The sequence below is a fragment of the Cucurbita pepo genome, chromosome 4, assembly GCF_057944985.1.
Source record: "Cucurbita pepo subsp. pepo isolate OVF chromosome 4, ASM5794498v1, whole genome shotgun sequence".
Taxonomy (NCBI): domain Eukaryota; kingdom Viridiplantae; phylum Streptophyta; class Magnoliopsida; order Cucurbitales; family Cucurbitaceae; genus Cucurbita; species Cucurbita pepo.
Genome location: NC_141801.1, coordinates 2,099,902 through 2,113,368, shown reverse-complemented (window position 1 = coordinate 2,113,368; position 13,467 = coordinate 2,099,902). Strand labels below are relative to the sequence as shown.

Genomic DNA, 13,467 nt, shown 5'->3' with positions numbered 1-13,467 from the left:
GATAGATTAATTAAATTATTTTGGTCTTTTAAAAATATTTATTAAATAAAAAACAGCATTTAAATTTTTTTTAATGGGAAGTGTGGTGTTTTTTAAAATATTATTGTAAAAAAAAAAAAAAAAAAAAGGCAGGAGATGAGCTGTCAAATTATTTATTTATTTATTTAAAAATTTGAATTTGTCAAAGCAGCTTTTAGTTTGAAACAGACGTACCAACTCTATTTATTTTCCACATTTTCTGTTTTTTTTTAATAATTATTTTTATTTTTTTTAATTTTATATTTGTATTTACTTTATTATTAAATTAATAATATAATTTGAGTGGTCAAAATTTTGAAAATAAGTATTTTCAATTTTTTTAAAATATTATTAATAAATACGGTTGAGTTATATATTTTTGAGGCAATGAAATAAAAATAAATAATTATTTGTCTTTTTTCCAATTATTCACGTCCACGTGGATTGGTTGCACCGCCAATGTAATTGCCACCGCATAATGAACGATTTCTTTTAATTAAAAAAATAAAATTTGAGTTAAATTATATTTTTTATTTTTTTTTTAATTTTTAATTTTTATTGTTTGGGCCACGGTGAATTTATGAAAAATAAAAAACAAAATTTCGGATTTGTAGACTCGACCAACTTGAAAATAGGGTTACAACTCAACTATACCTTACTTTTTAAAAGATTAAGAATACGTTTGTCACCGACTTATCGACCCGAAATTTCAGGTTGGTCTAAAAGATTTTTCCAACCTATTTTGAAATCTCGTTAGCATACCGTCTATGTCTCACTTTGATATGTAACAGTCTAAGTCTACTGCTAGCATATATTATCCTATTTTAAGATGAATTTTCGTTCAAATGCTTCCCCTTGAAGGTATCCAACCCATCTCGAAATCTCGTTAGCATACCGTCTGATGTCTAACTTTGATACTACCTGTAGCAGTTTAAGTCCACTGCTAGTAAATATTATCCTATTTAGGACGATTTTCCGTTCAAAGGCTTCTCCTCAAAGTGTTGAGGATGTTTTCACATTCTTATGAAAAATGTTATGTTAGGTAAGGCACGTGGAATCTCACAAAATGATTATACACTTCTCAATCATTTCCATTATAAAAAAAAAAAAAAAAAAAAAAAATTAAATATTAAAATATAAAATTTTTATAATATTTTAATTTTGGGTCTAATAAATTCATAAATAAATAAATAAAAAACTGAAAATTTGTTAAACATTTGATAAATATTTGATATAATAAATTATTTGTTATAAATTTAGAAACCAAATAAATAAATGAGTACGATTATTTTTATTTTTTATTTTTAAAATTTTTAATTCAACAATTAAAAAGTGAAAAAAAAAGGTGGAAAATTAAAAAGAGAGTGGAGGGTGTGGAGCGCCGTTCGCCGAGCGGGAGCGAAAGGGGCGGACTCCCGGTCATTCAGCAATCAATCGAGATAGCGGAGCTCGAGGAGGCCGAGGCTATGGCGACGGAGTCGTCGGAAGGAGAAGACGATGTGAAGCTTACAGGAGGAAATCAAGTTCTCGTGGTTGAAGACGATCTCAGAGAAATGGGGAAAAAGGCCGCTTGGAGTGTTAGCTCGTGCAAACCTGGGAATGGCGTCTCCGCCTTACGCGATGATAACCTTGAAACTTATTGGCAGTTAAAATTCCCTCTCTGCACTTCTCCTTATGTTTGCGGCATGATTTTTTTTTTTTATTTTTTTAATATTGCTAATACTGTTGGTTACAGATCTGATGGCGCTCAACCTCATTTGGTGAACGTTCAATTTCAGAAGAAAGTGAAATTGCAGGTATGAGATTGTGACTCTTATAACTTCGAACTGTTAGAATTCTATTTGAGGTCGAAATGTTGAGGAATAATTGGGGATTTTTGCAGCTGGTTGTTCTCTACGTAGATTTTAAGCTTGACGAGAGCTACACGCCGAGTAAGGTATCTATTCGCGCAGGGGACGGCTTCCATAATTTGAAGGTAATTCATAATTTTCAGGATTTCTCTCCAAACATACAAGTTTTAATCATTTTGAATATATTACTTTGGTTGAATTTAGGAAATAAAAACCGTGGAGCTCGTTAAGCCAACTGGTTGGGTTTATTTATCATTGTCCGGAAGTGATCCAAAGTAAGTGCAGAACATCAACACCACTTACCATTTCTGTTGTTTTTTTGTCCGTTTTCTTCATAAAATATCTTCGCTTCAGTGAACTGTTCTTGTTTGACTCAATCTTGGGTTTTAGATGAAGCGCCAAATAATAGATGCAGTTGTTAGGATCAGATATGGGTTATCTTGGGTTTAATCTCAATATGCCTCAACGTTGTTCTTATCTAGAGTTTTGTTTTATCCCTTAAATTATTGGTGACAGGACTAGTATTTCCTTGAGTTAATAAAGTAGTTTGTTGAAATCTCTTATCATAATAATTCAAGAGCCTCGTTATTCTTGGTTCATTGGGAGGGATACTTCTAAAATAAGAGTTGGAACAGACTTCACGAGGTTGATTCGATAAGGAGCGTTTATATTTTTGTGGCTATTCTACATCACGAAAGATTTGTTGAGTTTGATAGCTTGTGCTAGAAATACTGAAACATAGGCAAGAAAATTACAAGTTATAGCTCCCAATCAGAGATGCGTTGTCCTCTTCACTTTTAGCTACTCACTACCAGCCTACCCCTCTGATAGGCCCCTCTTTTTATCCTTAGTATTACAAAAGAGGGCGTCCCGCCACCTGACTAAATGCCTCACACTTCCATTGTGCAAGAACAGTCTAACACTAACCCCCTTACATTTAGGCATGCACTTTCTCCTAGTAGATAATGCAATTGGGAGTTTTCCACCCCTATTGAGATTGTTCTTTTGAATTCGCAGTTTACCTCTTTCATATTCTTCTTAGTGACAATTGATGATTTTTCCTTTTAGGCACCAAAAAAAGTATTTTCCTTTGTTGGCCATGGCTAAGTGACTACGATCAAAACTAGACCCTCTTGATTGTCTCTCTCTACAACTGGTCTCTTTTTTCTCTCATTTGCTCATATCCACGTCTTCTCTAAACATGGACACATGAATATCATACTTCCTGCTTGAGATCAAGAGTCATCCATGAAGCCAATGGTGAAGCTGTAAAGGCCCAAACCCACCGCTATCCGATATTGTCCTCTTTGGGCTTTCCCTTTCGAGCTTCCCCTCAAGGTTTTTAAAACGCGTCTGCTGGGGATAGGTTTCCACACCCTTATTAAAGGTGTTTCATTCTCTTCCCCAACCGATGTGGGAGCTCACAATCCACCCTCCTTGGGGGCAGCGTCCTCACGGGCACTCGTTCCCTTCTCTAATCGACGTGGGACCCCCAATCCACCCCCCTTTGAGGCCAGTGTCCTTGCTTGCTGGCACACCATCTCGTGTTCACCCCCCTTCGGGGCTCAGTCTTCTCGCTAACACATCGCCTGGTGTCTGGCTTTGATACCATTTATAAAGGCCTAAGCTCACCGCTAGCAGATATTGTCCTCTTTTGGCTTCCCCTTTCGGACTTCCTTCAAGGTTTTTAAAACACGTATGCTAGGGAGAGGTTTCCACACCCTTATTAAGGGTGTTTCGTTCTCCTCCCTAACCGATGTGGGATCTCACATAAGCAATACAAAAATTGCTTGGAGAAGGGGATTTGGTTGTATGTCCTGAAGGGACACGGGAGTCGTATTTATTCAGGCCACTTTTTGCTGAGTTGACTGATGAAATTGTGCTGGTTGCTATGAATACGAGTATGTTTTATTGGACAACAACCATGTCAGACAGTGGATTAAAATGGTTGGATCCAATTTCCTTTTGATGAGTCTGAACCAAGTTACGGCAATGGTTGTTCTTCCTAACATTTTGAGGGAATTGTCATGTGCTGGAGGGAAATCTAGTTATGAGGTTGCTAATTAGATATAAAGACATTTGGCTGATGTTTTGGGATTTGAATGTACTAGGTTTATGAGAAAGGATAAGTACTTTGATATGAGATGGGAATGATGGAATGTCCAAGAGAAAAAATCTTAATTATCTTTAGTTAAAAAGATGATGATTTTTATTATTATTATTTTTTTGGTAATAACAAACTGATATTGAACATTAGCGAGTGAGAGAGGAAAAAAGACACATTGAAGAGAGAGAGAAGGGGGAGAGAGATAATAAAGGGGGGTGTTTCTAGAGTGAGAAAAGATAATAAAGAATATGAAATTTTAGAGAGAGAGAGGGGATTGTTTTCATTTTCACTGGAGAAGAAGCTCTGAAACAGCATAGAGGGGAATAGAAGGGTAGGAGAAGAAGAAAGAGAGACCAATTTCACATAAGCTAAAAAAATAAAATCAATTGTCAAAACATTTTTCCATTACTCAACTATTCGTCAGGGGACCATGTTGAACTTTTTGTTAAAGGTGAAGGACTAAACTATCAGTTTTTGAAATGTAGGGACCGAATAGAAACTTGTCTTCAAACCAAAGGATCAAAAGCGTATTTTACCCATTAATTTACGTTGTAAATTAGTGCACTTTCATTAGCTCATTCTTTGATTAGGATCAGTTTGTGTTATTGCTACCAGTATCCCATTGGAAAGCTCGATTTGTCTTTTTTAGTTATTAATTAAACCTTTTGATAACCAGAACTTCTTTTAGATACTGCCTTCTGAAGTGTGATGATTGATGGATATATATGGAAAAGTCTAAACCTAACTATCTTAATGATATGGTAATCAAGAAAAAGGATCTAATTCTCTTTATCTTGCCATTGATATGAACTCAAAAATCTGCTATTCCACCAGTTCATGAATCTGGATATGAGTTATCGGTTTGAATAGGTGATCAGACTAATGAATTCAGAAGAAGTTCACAGGATAAGTTGATGTAGTTCTACTGTAGTCAGTAGATTATAGATAAGGTCGGACACCTTATTACTCTATGGGTGGAAACTTATATATATATATATATATATATATATATATATAGGCACACACATGAGAAGCAATTTCATTGATGGTAAAGAAATGCATCGTATACCCGAAGCTTGCTTGCAAAGAGAAATAGTGAAAATATGGGGAAAGTGAGCGGCCGGGTGTGAGATCCCGCATCAGTTGGAGAGGGGAACGAAGCATTCCTTATAAGAGTGTGGAAATCTCTCCCTACCATATGCGTTTTAAAACCGTGAGGCTGACGACGATAATAACGGATCAAAGCGGACAATATCTGCTAGCAGTGGGCTTGGGTTAACAAGTGGTATCAAAGTCAGACACCGGGCAGTGTGCCAACGAGGAGGTTGGGTCTCCAAGGGGGGTGGATTGCGAGATCCCACATCGGTTGGAGAGGGAAACGAAGCATTCCTTATAAGGGTGTGGAAACCTCTCCCTACCATACACGTTTTAAAACCATGAGGCTGACAGCGATACGTAACGGACCAAAGTGGACAGTATCTGCTAGCGGTGGGCTTGAGTTGTTACACTTGGCAATCATCAAGCCCGTTTTCAATAGGAAGGAGGATCTTGTCCCATTTGATCAGATGAATTCCCGCATTCTCAATATTGCCTTACAATAGGAAATTCCCATAAATACTTTATCTAGTTGGCACACTTTTGGTGGCATTGTGAATAGGGATAAGTAGTATAGTGGAAGGTTGGTTAATGCGGCTTGTGGCGTCTATAAGAGGAAGGGAACCCGTAGAAATATGAGAATTCCTCCAAGAGTGTTGCTTTTTCTTTCATCCTTCTTAAAAGGCTTCTTTCTTATTATGCGTCCGGGTTGGCCTAGTGATCAAGGACCACATAAATAACGAAGGATTTAGGGAGTACGAGTTCCAACGAACACCTACTTAAAATTTAATATCCTACGTGTTACCTTAACAACTAAAAGTGGTAGGATAAGAAGGTAGTCCCATGAAAATAGTTGAGGTTCGCACAAGCTGCCTCCGATACTCATGAATTATATAACTTACACGTCTCTAAGGGATACTCAAATCCTTCGACTCATTTAGAACGGTTACACTTTGCAGGGATACATTTGTGAACACTTTTATGTTGCAAATTGCTGTTCTATCAAATCACCTCAATGGCAGGGATACTCATGTCCGGCAGATCAAAGTTTACGGGCCTCGACCGTGAGTAGTTATGCTTTTATTCTCGACAATTGCAGGATCGCTTATCATCGACGCCATCAATTTTAACTACTTTCCATATTCCATCTAATGCAGGAACCCAATTCCTCATCAACCATTTCAATTTACTTCAAGAGAGTTCATCACTTATTCTACTATAAGATGACCAAAAAAAGCTGACGAGACGTGACTGATGCTTGTTCCAACAGCAAAAACCAATTTGTATGTATATTTTGTCTCAAGTTATATAGAATTCTTGTGACCTTACCCATTAATCAACCCGAATCACATCGATAATTTTTTAACCAGGAAGTCATGTCGTGTCGTGTTTAGGTAGTTGAAAGTAGGACTGTACCTCGAAAACTTTAGGAGATTCGATATTTTTTTTTTTACTGTCGTGTAATATTGTATTGCAAAGGAAACACAAAGTGTAGCTTAGTCTAGGCTGATAGGGATGGTTTTTTCTAGTTAAATTACCGGTTTAGTTTTTGAATTTTCTGTGTCGGTGTCTAGAAAGTTCGTGAAGTTTCAAGAATTGTTTATTTGGTTGGTGGAACTTTTCATTTGATGTCTAATATGTTAGAATTCTAAATTTTCAATTTTGTATATGAGTAGTTCATGAGCTTTAGAACTCTATTTAACTTGGCAACTAAGAATGTTCTAATTTTTGTACGATCTAACGTTGAGAGTATATGTCCAGACTAGTTAAGGTAGATTTAATTTGGAAACTATGTACACTCTAATATGATCTAATTGTACGTTTAGAGTTTAACTGTATCAAGGAGACAATTTGAGTTACGAGATTCAAGTGATGCACCTATTCAGGTAGTATACTGAATTAAATTTTGTACGGACACGAGCTATATTATGCTTTTCAAAAGTAAAAACCAACGGAAACAAAATGTAGACCCCATCTAGTTCGATATGAGGGTTGATAATTTCATCAACAAAGCCATGATATGATCGTTGGTACTCTTGATTATTATTAGGGTTTGGATTTGTTTTCTTTTTATCATCACGTGGTGAATTTTTTCTAGCCTTGATACTACCGGTTATAGAATCATGCAACTCATACACTCAAAGAGAGAATACATAAAGAGAAATATACATGATAATAACACCGAGATGATTAGCTCCTTAGCGGTTAGGGGTTTAATATCTCGATGATTTCAAGTAGTTACATATAAGACAATCTTATAACCTAAATAGGCGAATATATAACATTCTATCTAATTCATTCACTAATTTTAACGCGAATGATTCCTATAAATTTAATAATTTAAATAATTTGATAAATACATAAATTAATTGATTTATATTGTAATATATGGAGTAATATTATTTTTAACAAATGAAATTTTATAAGAAGGTTAAAAATATTATATAAATTTAAAAAGTTTAAAATTATAACTGCAATATTTAGACAAATTTGATAAAATTAAAATAAGAGGTAGAAATTTAAAGGAAAAAAATAAAAATAAAAATAAAAATTTAATATAATAAATTTGGAAGAAAATAAAAATGGCGCCTCCGCCAAGAACGAACAAAAGGTCAAATTCAAGTTCCCGCCATTTGAACACAGCCAATGGCGCCAAATGGGGAGCGTAAATCTCTTCAGATTCAAGCCAGTAATCCCTCTTCCAACATTTTTTCATCTTCGTTTTCTTTCTCCGGACACCGATTCAAGCTACTCCAATGGAATCTTCAAGATCGTCATCATTCTTCCAAGATCTCAGTTCCAGAGAGCTCAATGGATTCAGAGGTTTCCCTCTCTCTACCCCCGCAAATCGCTGTTTTTGTGTTTTCTTGTTATAATCAGTGTATAACACTCCGCTATTTCATTTTCAGTTCGAAAGCGGCCGCGATTTGCCGCTGATTTTGCGCTTAGCTTTAAGGAAGTCGGAGCTCTTGCCATTGAACACAACGGGGACCAGACGCCGCCGTTGGCCGTTTCGTTCTGCAAGGTCTTGATTCGACTGACCTATTGTTGTTGTTTTGTATTTGCTTCTTTTTCACTGTTTGGATCTGAGAATGAATAAAGGATGTTGTGAACATGTGGTTTTGTAGACGTTGAAAAATTCTCCCATATTTGCACTTTCGGATGAGGATGGGATTGTAAGCCTGTTCAATACTCGCAGCAAATTTTCGTTGTTTTCATCTCATCAGGAAAATTCAGGTTCTGGTCTCTTTTCCCTCGTATCAACCCTGTTGATTTGGAATTTGGTTGATTTAGTTGACGAATGGAATTTTTTTTTTCTTTTTTCATTTTACAGAGAACTCTAGGATCTGTGAATGGGAAGCTCATCGCAATGCCGTGTTTGATGTTTGTTGGCTTAAGGTAGTTCACAAATCCAACCCTCCCTGAACTTACTAATTCAGTATTTGGGCTTTAGCATGTTCTTATTTCCACCAATACAGTTCAATTTCTCAACAGAAAGCAGTAATTCACTAGGCAGAATAGTTGGAATCATTGGCTTTTATTTACTCTGCTGATTTGTATACAGATCTTATAATGATAACTGCATCCTAATCATGAATGCTAATGTTGTGCAGGACGATACTCAAATGATCACAGCTTCGGGTGATCAATCTGTAAGTATCATCATTTAGCTCTTGAATCAGTTAATTCATCTAATGAACATCGTCGATATTTTGAACTCTGTCACACGTTTTCATCTGGGAGTGAGTTGTACATTTCTGTTGAACTTCTGCAGATGAAGCTATGGGATGTTCAGGAAATGAAATGCATAGGAATATTGAGAGGGCACAAAGGAAGTGTGAAATCTATATCATCTCACCCAACTAATCATGGTACACATTTCATGTTTTTCAACACAAGAATCTTTGTCTAAACATCCAAAAAGCCATATCTGAGTGACTGCAAAAGAGAGCTACTTTCCTCTAATGGTTGATTTTCTTTGACCCATATAGATATAATTGTATCTGGTTCTAGAGATGGGTCGTTTGCTCTTTGGGACTTGAGAATCCCTTCATGTTCCAAAGTTGGCAATAAGGAGCTGTGCTTGCGGTAAGTAGAATTGGTAGTCTTTGATGTTTTAACTGTTAGAGTTCCAAAGTTTAGTGTTCTAACAACTTACCAAATTACCCTGAAACAGGGCAAGTGCTGTAGTGAAAGGAGCCCATCTTTCACCTCATGCAAAGCGCATCAGGGGTCAAAAGGTTTGCTATTGGCATTTTCTCTTCATCATTTGATTGGCATAAAACCTTACTTACTCTTTCAATTCTTCCAGTCTGCTTCGAAGAGTATAACTTCAGTTCTTTATCTAAAGGACGAACTCTCTGTAGCCACAGCTGGTGCAGTGGATAGGTGCGTGTAGGATTTACAATCAATAATCTTATATAGAGTTAGAAGTAGAATTCATTGCTCATAGCTATATAATGTTGCTGATGTTCGTTCTTTTCTTTTGTCTATAGTGTAGTGAAGTTCTGGGATACAAGAAATTTGAAAAATGCAATCACTTGGAGCCAACCCAAATCCAGTGACAAGGTAATGCTCAATTCAAAGATAAATCGGCATCTTATTTAGATTTTTGTAGTACCATTAACATCTCGAGTCTAATTATACATAATTTACCATGATTTATAGGATACGAGATTACATGGTATATCTAGCTTATCCCAAGACGCAAATGGGTCACTTCTTTCAGCATCTTGCATGGACAATAGGTAATTATTAATCACGAGCTATTCTTTCTTAGTTTCATCGTTCTTAAATGATAAAAGGATATTTAGTCCTGAATTAGATTTAGCATATATATTATATTTGACGTTTATTATAGACAAATATTTTGTATGATTTTTAACATTCTATTACGGTTTATCATATGTATCATATTTGTCCTTTTATTACAGACAAATATCTTGTATCAATTTATTGCTTACTATTTTCTTTGTAATTTATTTGATTCTATAAATTATTATAAATAGAGAATTTCACTACCATTTAGGTGCCGTGGTTTTAGCAAACATTCTCACTAAACACCGAATTTTTTGGGATTTCGTGCCTGCAAATAGCTACTTTTGTGCAAACTTGGCTTGTATCATGTGTGCAAATAAGAAAATGACATAATTTTTTTCTGTCCCTATAACAGAATATATTTGTACAATGTACTTCAGCTGGAGAAGGGTCCTATGAAATCGTTTTCTGGATGCCAAATAGATTCATTCTTTGTAAAGGTGAGTGTTGTCGTTGTCCCAGAAAGCCATGAAGTTACTTGTTCTTAACAAAAAATTCCTTGAATATATTATTCCTTATGAATGTTTGAATGCTTGCTTATGCAGTCTGTGATCAGTCCCGATGCTTCTTACCTTCTCAGTGGTTCTACCGATGGAAATGCCCATATCTGGCAGGTCAGATTCTTTTTAATAACAAGCTATTGTTAAATTGTCACACGAATTTATAAAGCTGTGTCAAATCAGGTGGATAAGCCTCATGAAGATCCCATCACATTAACGAAACATAATGGAGAAGTTTCGGCGGTGGATTGGTATCTTCTCCAAACCTTTTGCCACTTGCTCTCTGTCCCTCCATGATTATTAAATCATTCTGATAATTTTAACCTCTTTCAGGTCTTCGTTTGAAGTCGGGAAGTTTGTGACATCTTCGGATGATTTCACGGTATGCTAGCGAATTACAAACTGGATATACAATTCAATTTCTTATTCTCTAAACACAATTCCTTCGGTTGCTAAGATTTTCATAATTCGTAAATTAATTCAATTACTATACTATCTCTACATTTTCATAATTCTTTCACTTTCAAATTAATTTATTTTAATCCAACTCTATAAGTTCAGTAGTTTTTGCCATGATCTTTCATTAGTCGTTAGACGTCAACATTAGTCTATTGAATTCAAAACATAGTATTTAAATGCCTTTATGTGTCCGAGTTTCTAACAAATAATTTACAAAAATTCTTTAGGTAAACGACTTTACTCGAACATGATTTGTTCTATAGGTTGTATAAGTGTGTCCCTAAGTTCTAAGGAGACAAAAATTGTTTACGCAAAGTTTGAAGTGTAACTATGAAGTTCAATTATTAGATTAAAATGTTAATATGAGCATGGCCCAACTAGTTTAGACATAATTTTAATTTGGAGGTAAAACGTTCGCACGTTAAGAAAAACCCTTTTAAACCTTATAAATTCTACAAGATTGCCTTTTGATGATGTTTATTTGGCAAATTATCTGATAGGTTCGGATATGGAATTCCCAAAACAGCAGCTGCAGCTCAAGCAAAAGGGCAACTTCATGCAACCGAAAGAGAATTATGGCAATGCCGACTTTAGAACAGGCCAAAGATTCTGATAGTTCGGATTCTCCATACTTTGACAGAGCCAATGGCAATATCATGGAGCCCAATTTAGGCACTCCTGAATCCAAGGTAAAAAGATTCTTATCAGACGCTGCTTTAATTGAAAGCTTTGAGAAATCTCCTGAAGCCACTGCAAAAAGCCCATCTTCTGTTCTTATTCCTCCTTCCTCCATGAAAAGAAAAACAATCCGAGATTACTTTCTAGTTGCTTCATAAAGCCTCAATCGATTCTTCATCATTTCTAGAGAGTACATATTGTTCATCCACTCTTTTTCTAGACTTTACCTCAATTTTGGTGGTGCATTCAAATAGAAGCCTTTTGAACAAGAACCTCCCCAAGTTTGCAGTTGGAAGCTGAGTTTTTTGGGTTAAGTTTATACCTTAGTTTCGGATGGTATGAGATTATGTGGTATTTTGTAGGCTTACTGTAATGGGGTATGGATTTGTAGGCTTGGATTTGAGATGTACAGTTAAGGGGATGCAATTTTGTAAGATGTGTATTTTATGGTATTTTAACTCATTTTGGTATATATAACATTTTGATCATAAGTATAAGTTTAAGTCTCTATTTGGGGCAATTCCCTTTTGAGCTCGAGCTACACATCTCTAATTATTATAGATGGTAGTTGGTCGAAGCTCTAGTAGGTAGCCACTCTTAGGAATCGTACGTGAGACTTTTGCGTCATATGTGTTGAAAGAATTCTTTTAGCTTCTTCTTTGTGGATTTGTTTGACGATCCTCTTTATTTGGTAGTGGTCGATTAAGGCCTACACAACCTCAACCCGAAAGACTAAAAGTTTGGTCTGAATAAATATCGTAAATTTTCAAATTAGCGAGATGGATTTCTCTTCCTAATGATATAAGATACCTGTAAAGTCAAAATTGGTCGTTATTTTAAATTAAACCTTTGAATAATGATGCTAAATCGTATAGCTAAACAAATTAAATTATTAATATTACCAACGACTCATGCCAAATCTGAAATAGACAAATCGTATTCTTTCTTATATTTATTGATCGTAATATCACTCCAAAATATACTACAATTATGGACCATGTGTGCAATAAGATGAAAGTTAAAGTACTAAAAAGAAATATATCAATATTATGTTGTTTTAATTATATATATATATATATATATATATATATATATATATATTCATATGCATTGAAAGTGTTAATTAATAGGTTGAATAATGCAAAAAAAAAAAAAAAAAAAAAAAAAAAAAAAAAAAACCATCCAATTATTGCACATCTAATGATTGGGGAATCTTACACAAAATTATTATTATTATTTTACTTTAATATTCCAAAGTACCAAAAAAAAAAAAAAAAAAAAAAAAGAAAGAAAATACTTTATATCTATTCTCTTTAATTTATTTAAAATACATTATGACTTATTATATAATATTAACATAATTATTATATTTACAATGCCCACAAAAGCATTTATTTATTTTACTACTTTCTTGGTGACAAAAGTTAAAAATAAATAGCTTTGAAAAAAGTAAAAAGCTAAAGTAATTCTAGAATTTACCATTATTTTTTTATTAATTAGAAAAACAAAAGTTGTAATTTAATCATCAAGAATATTTCTAAAAGGAGGTTTGAAAAATTGTTTTGAATGACATGTTATGTTATTTTTAATTAATTCAATTTTAATCCCAACAACATCTCTTTGAAATCCTACTTATAAGCTTAGATCAAGATCTCGAAGTGTAATGACCCATGTCTAGAATCTGGCATCTGTGTGCTCCAATATTCCCCTGCATCCATGTGATGTCCCACATTGGTTGGGGACGAGAACAAAACACCATTTATAAGGGTTTGGAAACCTTCCCATAGAAGACCGTTTTAAAGCCTTGAGGGGAAGCCCGAAAGAGAAAGCCCAAAGATGACAATATCTGTTAGCGGTGGATCTGGGTCGTTACAAATGGTATCAGAGTCAGACACCGGACGATGTGCCAGCCTTTTCGCTGTTCCCCGAAGGGGGGTAGACA

The 13,467-nt window shown here is 34.9% G+C and overlaps 2 protein-coding genes across 2 annotated transcripts; both read left to right on the top strand.

Annotated features, from left to right (window-relative positions):
- Positions 1-1,344: 1,344 nt before the first annotated feature.
- On the top strand, positions 1,345-6,730 carry APC10 (anaphase promoting complex 10). Its single transcript, XM_023674969.2, has 6 exons — positions 1,345-1,663; positions 1,754-1,814; positions 1,901-1,993; positions 2,073-2,143; positions 6,030-6,134; positions 6,228-6,730. The coding sequence occupies exons 1-6, from the start codon at positions 1,485-1,487 to the stop codon at positions 6,295-6,297; spliced, it is 579 nt and encodes a 192-aa protein (XP_023530737.1). The 5' UTR covers positions 1,345-1,484; the 3' UTR covers positions 6,298-6,730.
- Positions 6,731-7,704: 974 nt separating this feature from the next.
- On the top strand, positions 7,705-12,016 carry LOC111792313 (Transducin/WD40 repeat-like superfamily protein). Its single transcript, XM_023673690.2, has 16 exons — positions 7,705-7,893; positions 7,980-8,095; positions 8,199-8,307; positions 8,405-8,469; positions 8,685-8,723; positions 8,846-8,942; positions 9,063-9,159; positions 9,248-9,311; positions 9,383-9,459; positions 9,567-9,639; positions 9,739-9,818; positions 10,244-10,328; positions 10,434-10,502; positions 10,572-10,639; positions 10,722-10,770; positions 11,348-12,016. Exons 1-16 carry the CDS (start codon positions 7,827-7,829, stop codon positions 11,681-11,683), a joined length of 1,491 nt encoding a protein of 496 aa, XP_023529458.2. The 5' UTR covers positions 7,705-7,826; the 3' UTR covers positions 11,684-12,016.
- Positions 12,017-13,467: the final 1,451 nt, after the last annotated feature.

Bases quoted from the DNA above. Each gene is read 5' to 3' on its own strand.
- APC10 (XM_023674969.2), top strand. From the start codon at position 1,485: ATGGCGACGGAGTCGTCGGAAGGAGAAGACGATGTGAAGCTTACAGGA. The intron at 1,664-1,753 runs GTTAAAATTCCC...TGTTGGTTACAG, and splicing joins AACCTTGAAACTTATTGGCA to ATCTGATGGCGCTCAACCTC. The intron at 2,144-6,029 runs GTAAGTGCAGAA...TACACTTTGCAG, and splicing joins TTGTCCGGAAGTGATCCAAA to GGATACATTTGTGAACACTT.
- LOC111792313 (XM_023673690.2), top strand. From the start codon at position 7,827: ATGGAATCTTCAAGATCGTCATCATTCTTCCAAGATCTCAGTTCCAGA. The intron at 9,460-9,566 runs GTGCGTGTAGGA...TTTTGTCTATAG, and splicing joins ACAGCTGGTGCAGTGGATAG to TGTAGTGAAGTTCTGGGATA. The intron at 10,771-11,347 runs GTATGCTAGCGA...ATTATCTGATAG, and splicing joins CATCTTCGGATGATTTCACG to GTTCGGATATGGAATTCCCA.